The sequence below is a fragment of the Lates calcarifer genome, linkage group LG12 (assembly GCF_001640805.2).
Source record: "Lates calcarifer isolate ASB-BC8 linkage group LG12, TLL_Latcal_v3, whole genome shotgun sequence".
In the NCBI taxonomy this organism is placed as follows: Eukaryota; Metazoa; Chordata; class Actinopteri; family Centropomidae; genus Lates; species Lates calcarifer.
The window spans coordinates 3,650,346-3,661,280 of record NC_066844.1 but is presented as its reverse complement, the minus strand read 5'-3'; the positions used below and the strand labels follow the sequence as shown (position 1 = coordinate 3,661,280).

Sequence of the window (10,935 nt, the reverse complement as noted above, 5' to 3'; positions counted from 1 at the left end):
AATTACAGTTAAGAAGGACTAATTAACATGATAAATAAACAACAATCTTAGGTAGTAATAAAGTATAAATAGACTGTATAATCACCTCTCCTCTCTCTCAAAACAGCTTAAATTCTTAGCAGATCCATTCATGCCTGTACACATGATTGCATTGGATACTTTCTGCAGAGCTGTTAGCTGCACATTCATGCTGCAAATCTCATGTTCTACCTCTTCTACCCAGGGACTCTTATTGCATGCAAAAAACATAAGGCTATAAGGCAGCAATATTTTTCTACATGTATGTGTTTATCACGGTTTAAACCACTTTAGAACATGTATGGATATGCAGATATAAGCCTACGAAAGACAGAAGAGCTTTAGATGTAGACTGAGTTGCTTTCCGCTCAGAAAATTACCCCTGTATTCTAGACCTTATTTTATCAGTTATCATTTTTGTGAAAAAAATATCTATAGACAATTGTTTGTATTTCTTTAAATCTTTGCTTTCATCAGCAATTTAACCTGTCTGTATTACATCACTGCAGATTATACCAGCCAAGCTCTACCACACTTCATCTGGATTTGAAGGCTGTGAACTTTGAATTTCTTCCTTTCTGAGTTTGTAGCCTACATGTCTGAATCACATGGCACCTGGGGTTGTTCTGAATGAGTTTCTGTCTCTTTTTCCCCCTGCGTCTTTTTAAAAAAAATCTTGAATTATTTGAACCATCGTTAGTTTCTCCATCTTTCTAAGTCTCCTTTCTTCTCATCCCTTAAATCACTCTCTGGTGATATAAAGACTTTCCTTTCTAAATATATTATAGTACACTGAGCAGTGTGTGGCATAGGGTAACAGTGCTTGGTACACAGGTTAATAAGTTGTGAAGTCACTTTCAGATACTGAAAGAGTTAAACTGAAACTTTCATCTGGTTTACAGGAAAGAGTATTTCAGAGAAACGCTGAGACCAAGGCAAGCCCACTTGAAAAAGGAAGCAACTAAAGAATTAATTCCAGAGTGAACTCACAACTCCTCTGACAGACAGCTAATGCACAGCGGATCTGCAGATTTGTTTGCGGCACATTGATGTACATCTTCAAGACACAAGACTGAAATACTGGGATAACACATCCATCAGCTGCCGATCGAACTGATATTTAAGGACAAATACAGGCCAACTGTAAAAACTCTCAGAGACCTTTGCAACAGAGGTAGGAAACCACACCAGACTGTCTTGTCCTGCTTGAGTGTCCTGCCTGGTGTGTTTTCAGCTTTGCTCAGAGAGAAAATGTCTTCCCGATCAGAGGAGGATCTCTCCTGTCCCGTCTGCCATGACATCTTTAAGGATCCTGTTCTTCTGTCATGTAGCCACAGCTTCTGTAGAGACTGTCTGCAGAGCTGGTGGAGAGAGAAACAAACACAGGATTGTGCAGTTTGTAAAGAAAAAGCTTTACAGAGTGATCCACCTCGTAACTTGGCTTTAAAGAACCTGTGTGAGACCTTCTTACAGGAGAGAGATCAGAGAGCTTCAGCAGGGTCTGAGTCTCTCTGCAGTCTGCACTCTGAGAAACTGAAGCTCTTCTGTCTGGACCATCAGCAGCCAGTGTGTGTTGTCTGTCTGCATTCAAAATCACACGCTGACCACAGATTCAGACCCATCGATGAAGCAGCACAGGATCACAAAGAGGAGCTTCAGAAATCCCTGAAGCCTTTACAAGAGAAACTGAAGCTGCTTGAACAAGTTAAAGGAAACTGTGATCAAACAGCAGAACACATTAAGGTCCAGGTCCAACACACAGAGAGGCAGATTAAGGAGCAGTTTAAGAAGCTTCACCAGTTTCTACAAGAGGAAGAGGAGGCCAGGATCACTGCTCTGAGGGAGGAAGAGGAGCTGAAGAGTCAGATGATGAAGGAGAAGATTGAGGCTCTGAGCAGAGAGATAGCAGCTCTTTCACACACAATCAGAGCCACAGAGGAGGAGCTGAGAGCTGAAGACGTCTCATTCCTGCTCAACTACAAGGCTGCAGTGAAAAGAGTCCAGCAGCGCCCCCTGCTGGAGGATCCACAGCTGGTCTCAGGAGCTCTGATAGATGTGGCCAAACACCTGGGCAACCTGACCTTCAACATCTGGAACAAGATGGAGGAGATGGTCTCCTACACTCCTGTGATTCTGGATCCAAACTCTGCTCATCCAGACCTCGTCTTGTCTGAAGATCTGACCAGTGTGAGATGTGGAGAGAAACAGAAGCTTCCTGACAATCCAGAGAGGATTGTTAATTTCACCTCTGTCCTGGGCTCTGAAGGCTTTGACTCAGGGACTCACAGCTGGGATGTTGATGTTGGAGACAGTACAGGCTGGTCTGTGGGTGTGGCTGCAGAGTCTGTCCAGAGGAAAGGAAACATACAGTCTGGAATATGGAGTATAGGATTGGCTAATGGTGAATGTAGAGCTTTCTCCCAGTCAGCCGAACCAGTGGTTCTCTCAGTGACGGAGGAGCTTCAGCAGATCAGAGTTGAGTTGGACTGGAAAAGAGGAGAACTGTCATTCACCAGTCTTGATACTGATGCACACATACACACCTTCACACACACTTTCACTGAGAGACTGTTTCCATATATTAGCAATGGAGATGAATTTCCAATTAAGATTTTACCAGAGGTGGATGAGGATGGATGAGGATGATGATGACAGTTAAGACAATGGTGACAGTGGTGACAGTGGTGACAACGTCTTGGGCAACCTCTTCAATATTGAAGATGGCAATGATCTATACTTGTAAACTGATGTATCATCATCATATCAATCTAACTGATTCTGACTTTAGTGTAATTTCACTGTAGCACTGCAACATCACAATGATTATTCTAGAATAACTGTTGAAATAGACTGAGAACAGGAAAAACCTGTGACATGAACATGAGACAAATGGTTGTTTGTATCTATAAGTCAGCTCTGTGATAGACTGGTGACCTATCCAGGGTCTACCTCACCTCTCGCCCAGTGTCAGCTGGGACTGGCTCCAACCCTTAAGGATAAGCAATATAGATAATGAATGGATGGACATGGGACAACTCTAACGATGATCCTCTCTGTAAAATTACACTCAATTCACTTAATTCTACTCTTTCAGTCATTTTATGTCATTTTGTGTTGTGAGATTTTTTTTGTTAGTAGATTAATGTCTTTTGATGAAATATAAAAACAAACATACAAATAATCCTGCCTGTAAAAGAGTTAAATGTCATATTAGTTTCAGAGTTGATTCAGAAAGTAGTTTGACGAAACATCTAATTTTAAATTTCTCTTTATTTTAGTATTTTAATATTTGCTCTTGATAGTTCTGTTCTTTTGCTTTGATCCTGATTTTTCAGGTCTGTTGTTTTGTGCCTGGTTCCTTTGCCTCATTTGTTGTTCCCTTTCTTGTTATACTTTTTTGTATTGCTTAATACAGTGACTGCCTATAAATGGATTATTTTGGGTGTAGAAAGTTTGAGATTTTGTTATGTTTGTGATTTAGGAACTGAATCTATCACTGCTGTTTCTTTCCATGTAAATCACTCTGAATGAGAAAATCTGACTAAATAGTCAAAATGTAAACTTTAAATTACTGAAATAAACTTTCAACTTGTCCTCCACATTTGCTTTGGAAACAGTGTTTTTGCGGTACTATGAGGACAATAAGGTAAATGGAAATGGAATTAAAAAGCTGACTTGCTTACATGAGAAAACCATCTTACTGAAAATCAAAGGACAGTGGCAGTGACAGTAAATTTCAGAGTAAAATGGAAGTCAGAGTTAATGTTGAGCAACAGCTTGGTTAAAGTTCAGCTTCAGGACAAACACCTGACTGCAAGTTGCATTTGTATCATTTTGGTTGTGAATTATAAAAATGTGTCTAACACTGAAGCAAAATGTGTTTATGCATCAATACCTTTATACAATAAAACAATATTGTCACACCTTATTTAAACTAAGTTCGTATTGTTGTTAACGCAAGCCAATCGCCTGTAATTACCAAAGAACATATCTCCCTGTGGTAACCAGGCCAACACTGTTTGAATGTGATCAGGTCAGTTTTTGTTATAAATGTTACCAGCCTTATTATCTCACTGCAGATCACATCATGTCATTCTAGATTTGAATATATATGTACTTTGCATTGCCTTTTGAATTTTCATTTGAATTTGACCTTTGCTGAGAGAATATTCCAGCCATGGTTTGTCTTTGTACAATGAGCTATTCTAAAGCTCTTTGCCTTTCACATCTCAAATTCACAAATTTATGAGCTTAAAGATTTTAATTATAAGTCACAGTCTCCAGGATCACTGTTTGAAACACCTGCAAAATTATATTTAGAATATCTATAACTCAAAGCATTAGTCAGTTTGTAAAAACAAAAATCTAAATACATTTCTGCTCTCTATTATAAATCAGTGTTTGGAATATGACACACGTGAAACTAATTTGTTTAAACCTCACAATAAACAAACAATTTGACTCAGACTTGGAGAATACAAACCTTACAAATGTAAACAACCCTTAAACAGCATATAGAGACAATGAATCTATATAGTTGTTACACATTGTTGATCCCGGTGTTTGTTTCTGTCTGTCCCCCCCCCCCCCCCCCCCTTTTTTTCTTTAAATCTTTAATCATTGGCACCATCTTTACTTTCTCCATCTTTCTGTCTCCACTGTTGCAGCTTGAGTTTCTAACTCTAGTAAAAGTAAAGTTTTTTTGTATATAGCACTTTTCAAAACCTAAGTAACAAAGTGCTTCACAAAATAATAAAAGAAGAGTAAAAACAACATTATAACATTTAACATGGGGCAAGCAGACTTCATACTCTTAATGTGGGTGTGGAGGTTGGACACAGCTGGTCTGTGGGTGTGGCTGCAGAGTCTGTCACTAGGAAAGAAAAACTACAGTCTGGATTATGGAGAACAAGGTTGCATAATGGTGAATATAAAGCTGTCTCCCCAACCAGTTGTTCTCTCAGTGAAGAAGAAGCTTCAGCAGGTCAGAGTTCAGCACACACTCTTCTCTTATTCTGGGGAAGACAAAGCCTAAAGAGACAACGATTCACCTTTGAACTAAACTCACAGCTCCTGTGACAGACGGCAGCTACAAGACAGAAGACTGAAACACTGGAATACCAACACATACAGCTGCTTCTGATCAAATGCATTTTTAAAGACAAACACAGACCAACTTAAAAGTAACTTTAAGAGACCTTTACAACAGAGGTAGGAAACCACACCAGACTTTCTTCCTGTTAGACTGTCCTGCTTGGTGTGTGTTCAGCTTCACTCAGAGAAAATGTCTTCCCGGTCAGAGGAGGATCTCTCCTGTCCTGTCTGCCAGGATATTTTCAAAGAACCTGTTGTCCTGTCATGTAGCCACAGCTTCTGTAAAGACTGTCTGCAGAGCTGGTGGAGAGAGAAACAAAAAAAGGAGTGTCCACTTTGTAAGAGAAGATCATCAAAGACTGATCCACCTTGGAACTTGGCTTTAAAGAACCTGTGTGAGACCTTCTTACTGGAGAGAGACCAGAGAGCTTCAGCAGGGTCTGAGCCTCTCTGCAGTCTGCACTCTGAGAAACTGAAGCTCTTCTGTCTGGACCATCAGCAGCCAGTGTGTCTCATCTGCAGAGATTCAAAAACACACAACAACCACAGATTCAGACCCATTCGATGAATTTGCACAGGATCACAGAGAGGAGCTTCAGAAATCCCTGAAGCCTTTACAAGAGAAACTGAAGCTGCTTGAACAAGTTAAAGGAAACTGTGATCAAACAGCAGAACACATTAAGGTCCAGGTCCAACACACAGAGAGGCAGATTAAGGAGCAGTTTAAGAAGCTTCACCAGTTTCTACAAGAGGAAGAGGAGGCCAGGATCACTGCTCTGAGGGAGGAAGAGGAGCTGAAGAGTCAGATGATGAAGGAGAAGATTGAGGCTCTGAGCAGAGAGATAGCAGCTCTTTCACACACAATCAGAGCCACAGACAATCCTGACAATCCAGAGAGGATTGTTAATTTCACCTCTGTCCTGGGCTCTGAAGGCTTTGACTCAGGGACTCACAGCTGGGATGTTGATGTTGGAGACAGTACAGGCTGGTCTGTGGGTGTGGCTGCGGAGTCTGTCCAGAGGAAAGGAAACATATGTTCTGGAATATGGAGTATAGGATTCTGTAATGGTAAATATAGAGCCCTCTCCCCATCAGTCCAACCAGTTGTTCTTCAAGTAAAAAAGCTTCAACGGATCAAACTTGAACTGGACTGGAAAACAGGAAAACTGTCATTCACTGATCTTAATATGGATGCACACATACACACCTTCACACACACTTTCACTGAGAAGCTGTTTCCATACATTAGCAACAGAGATGAATTCCCAATTAAAATTTTACCAGACGTGGATAAGGAAGACACTGCAGCCTTGTAGTTGAGCAGGAATGAGACGTCTTCAGCTCTCAGCTCCTCCTCTGTGACTCTGATTGTGTGTGAAAGAGCTGCTATCTCTCTGCTCAGAGCCTCAATCTTCTCCTTGTCCATTGAGATTGATTGAGAAATTACATTTTTGATTTAGGAACTGAATGTGTTGCTGATTTGTTGAAACTATTGCTTTCATTGTAAATCACTCTGAATAAGAAAAACTGCTGAATGCTCAAAATGTAAACTTTAAATCATGAAAGTATTGGTGAATTATAAAAACAAAAACCAAAAAAGGAAATGAGAAAATCAGCTTTGGGTCCTTCTAAAGCTGAATGTGTTTTTGATTTTGAACAAGCTTTTCTTACTTCTGAAGTTCCACATCTACTTCAGCTCTCTATAGATCAATATGTGAAATATAACTGATTACCAGAATTGACTAGTGTGTAATTAATTAGTTTAAACTTCAGAATAAGTGAACAGTTTGACCAACAGATTGTAATAAATCATTATGCGTCTCTCAGCATTTTTATGTCTGTAATCTAGAAAACCTTACTAATGTAAACACCTTCAAACAGCATATAGAGACAGTAATAATAATTACTATTGCTGTTACACATTGTTGGTCTCTCTGTTTATCTTTTGTTTTGAATTTTGTTGGATTCAAATTATGCTTTTTTAAATTAAGAAATTACACCTAAACAGTTTTTCTGCCTTTCTCAGTTTGTAAGCTACATATCTCTCTTTCACCTGACGTCTGGGCTGGCTCTGAGTGAGTCGTTCTGTGTGTAGAGGATATAATAGGAACAACATGTTATGAGGATGTAGTGTTCCAGCTGAAAACAAAACAAGCTATCCTATAATTTGTAGAAGGAACAGAGAGAGAGATGTTAAATATGTCAAATGAAACTTACATCTGGTTTATCACAGTGAAGAGTTGAGTCTTTCTGAGAGGCATTGAGACAGAGATCTTCCTCTTTAATGACTCATCATGCAGGAAGTGCAATTGTTTCTCTTACACTGGGCGGAGACACAGTCTGCCTTTGGACTAAACTCACAGCTTCTACAAACGACAGCTACAAAACAAAAGACTGAAATATTGGAATATCCACATGTCCAGCTGCTGCTGATCAAATGCATGTTTCAGGATAAAACACAAACCAACTTAAAACAACTCTCAGAGACCTTTATAACAGAGGTAGGAAACCACACCGGACTGTCTTCCTGTTTGAGTGTTCTGCTTGGTGTTTTCAGCTTCGCTCAGAGAGAAAATGTCTTCCCGGTCAGAGGAGGATCTCTCCTGTCCTGTCTGCCAAGATATTTTCAAATATCCTGTTGTCCTGTCATGTAGCCACAGCTTCTGTAAAGACTGTCTGCAGAGCTGGTGGAGAGAGAAACCAATACAGGAGTGTCCAGTTTGTAAGAGAAGATCATCAAGGGCTGATCCACCTCGTAACTTGGCTTTAAAGAACCTGTGTGAGACCTTTTTACAGGAGAGAGATCAGAGAACTTCAGCAGGGTCTGAGCCTCTCTGCAGTCTGCACTCTGAGAAACTGAAGCTCTTCTGTCTGGACCATCAGCAGCCAGTGTGTCTCATCTGCAGAGATTCAAAGATACACAACAACCACAGATTCAGACCCATCGATGAAGCTGCACAGGATCACAGAGAGGAGCTTCAGAAATCCCTGAAGCCTTTACAAGAGAAACTGAAGCTGCTTGAACAAGTTAAAGGAAACTGTGATCAAACAGCAGAACACGTTAAGGTCCAGGTCCAACACACAGAGAGGCAGATTAAGGAGCAGTTTAAGAAGCTTCACCAGTTTCTACAAGAGGAAGAGGAGGCCAGGATCAGTGCTCTGAGGGAGGAAGAGGAGCTGAAGAGTCAGATGATGAAGGAGAAGATTGAGGCTCTGAGCAGAGAGATAGCAGCTCTTTCACACACAATCAGAGCCACAGAGGAGGAGCTGAGAGCTGAAGACGTCTCATTCCTGCTCAACTACAAGGCTGCAGTGAAAAGAGTCCAGCAGCGCCCCCTGCTGGAGGATCCACAGCTGGTCTCAGGAGCTCTGATAGATGTGGCCAAACACCTGGGCAACCTGACCTTCAACATCTGGAACAAGATGAAGGAGATGGTCTCCTACACTCCTGTGATTCTGGATCCAAACTCTGCTCATCCAGACCTTGTCCTGTCTGAAGATCTGACCAGTGTGAGATGTGGAAAGAAACAGAAGCTTCCTGACAATCCACAGAGATTTGTTAATTTCACCTCTGTCCTGGGCTCTGAAGGCTTTGACTCAGGAACTCACAGTTGGGATGTTGAGGTTGGAGACAGTACAGGCTGGTCTGTGGGTGTGGCTGCAGAGTCTGTTGAGAGGAAAGGAAAAATACGGTCTGGAATATGGAGAATAGGATTCAGTAATGGTAAATATAAAGTCTTCTCCCCATCAGCCCGACCAGTTGTTCTCCGACTGAAGACGAGTCTTGAGCGGATCAGAGTTGAGTTGGACTGGAATGACAGAAAACTGTCATTCACTGATCTTGATAATGATAAACACATATACACCTACAAACACATTGTCAAGAAGAAGTTGTTTCCATACATTAGCAGTAGAGAGAGGAATTCCCAATTAATATCTTACCAGAAGTAGATGAGGACGACAATGACAGTGATGATGACGACGAGGACGAGGACGATGACGATGACGACGATGACGATGACGACGACGACGATGAAGACGATGACGATGACGATGATGAGGACGACGATGATGACAGCACAGCATGCAGATACAGCACTCGTAAATGGAGGCACCGTTAATCCAATATAAAATATTCTGTATTTGTATCAGAACGATTACTCCAACAGCATTGAAACGACTGAGAGCAGGAAAAGCAATTGAGATGAACATGGGACTACTCCTGACTGTAAAATGAAAATCATTTTAATTCTGCTGTGTTAACAGATTGATATCTTTTGATGAAATATGAAACATACAAATGATCCTGTCTCCAGGAACTGATTTGACAAAATATATTTAATTTGAATTTTCTCTTCATTCTTGATAGGCCTGTTCTTACAGTTTTGGTGCCTGGTTTCTTTGCCTCATTTGTTGATCCCATTTCTTGATATAATTTTTTTGAATGGCTTAATACAGCAAGTGCCTATAAACAATCCTGACAGATCATATTGGGTGTAGAAATGATCTAATATTTGTGATTTTGGAAATCAGCCTGTTGCTATTCTCTGAAAATGCTGCTTTCATTGTAAATCACTCTGAATACAAAAAACAGCTGAAGGCTCAAAATGCAAACTTTAAATTACTGGAACAAACTCGCCCTGTTTGTCCTCCACATTTGTTTTAATAACAGAGTTTTTATGGCACTATGAGGATAAGCTAAATGACAGAATTAGACAGCTGAATGCATATATAACATATAAGTGTGTTCATAGATTTAATTTCCATTTTCAGGGATCAGTTGATTAGACTTCACAGTGTGCATTCAGTCTGTTTTTGATTGTGATTGTGTTGAACTTTAGAAACTGCTGAAGTTATGTGATTAAACCTTTAAAACAAGTTCACATTGTTCTGTTCATTTTACCAGAGAAAGAACCACACCCCTTTAAAACAGTGTCCTGGTCAAAACACCACACTGACTGGTTATCTAACACCTCCAGAGGAATGATAGCGCTTCCTCCGCTGTCCTCAATGCACCTCACAGTCAGACAATCTCAGAAACTGTGGCCTGTTCATACCTGTGGTTCGACAGCGTCTTTACATCCAGTAAAACCACTTGTGGTTGGATCACACTCCTCTATTTGCAAATAAACACGTAGCAACATCATTTCTGTTTGCACAGGCAGAAGTGTGCCTTGTTGTTCTGACCGGACAGTACTGTAGGAAGCAAACGAAACCAAACCAAAGCAGGCCTGAAGCCGCGGTCGAAAAACCTTGGGAAGGATCGTATCTGACCGAAATGACCCGGAAGCATCTAAGTGGCAGCCAAGATGATCGAATTTTCTGAAAGCTCAGGAAAGCTTCAGTGCTTCCTTTTTAAAATCAAAGGAAGTCCAACAGTTCCTTGCAGCAGCGCGCACCTGGAGTTTCACCACGGCAGATTCGCAGACATCTAGAAACATCAGAGCATTGATTCATTATTTTCTTATGATAAAAACTAATGGAAATCTTTAATGATGGCCTGAGCTCCAAATCAATAAATATCGATTTCTTATCTTCCAAATCCAGTCAGGAGTCATCATCAAGAACAAACATAATGAATTTCTACAATAACATTATCATAACAACATACCATGTGTCATTTCACTAAGGATGAGTAAAACATCCTTTCTTCAGGAGCTGCGATTGCTCAGCTTTAAACTGCATCTTTTGTAATCTCTAAGCAACAGTGAGACAAAAATCACAGTCAGTTTAAATATTATTCACTGCATTTGTGTGTAGAAACACTGAAATTCAGATTTTTTTTTTTCTGTACATCACCCTCCTGCTGTTTGTGTTCAACCA

General features: G+C 40.5%; 2 protein-coding genes across 2 annotated transcripts; both read left to right on the top strand.

Moving 5' to 3' along the window:
• The first annotated feature begins 1,179 nt into the window (after positions 1 to 1,179).
• Positions 1,180 to 4,606, top strand: LOC108874405 (nuclear factor 7, ovary-like). Its single transcript, XM_018662843.2, has one exon. The coding sequence runs from the start codon at positions 1,270 to 1,272 to the stop codon at positions 2,656 to 2,658; it is 1,389 nt and encodes a 462-aa protein (XP_018518359.1). The 5' UTR covers positions 1,180 to 1,269; the 3' UTR covers positions 2,659 to 4,606.
• A 2,736-nt stretch (positions 4,607 to 7,342) lies between these two features.
• LOC108874406 (nuclear factor 7, ovary-like) lies at positions 7,343 to 9,990 on the top strand. Its single transcript, XM_018662845.2, has one exon. The coding sequence runs from the start codon at positions 7,687 to 7,689 to the stop codon at positions 9,061 to 9,063; it is 1,377 nt and encodes a 458-aa protein (XP_018518361.1). The 5' UTR covers positions 7,343 to 7,686; the 3' UTR covers positions 9,064 to 9,990.
• The last annotated feature ends 945 nt before the right edge of the window (positions 9,991 to 10,935 follow it).

Coding starts and splice junctions, on each gene's coding strand:
- LOC108874405 (XM_018662843.2), top strand. CDS start 1,270: ATGTCTTCCCGATCAGAGGAGGATCTCTCCTGTCCCGTCTGCCATGAC.
- LOC108874406 (XM_018662845.2), top strand. CDS start 7,687: ATGTCTTCCCGGTCAGAGGAGGATCTCTCCTGTCCTGTCTGCCAAGAT.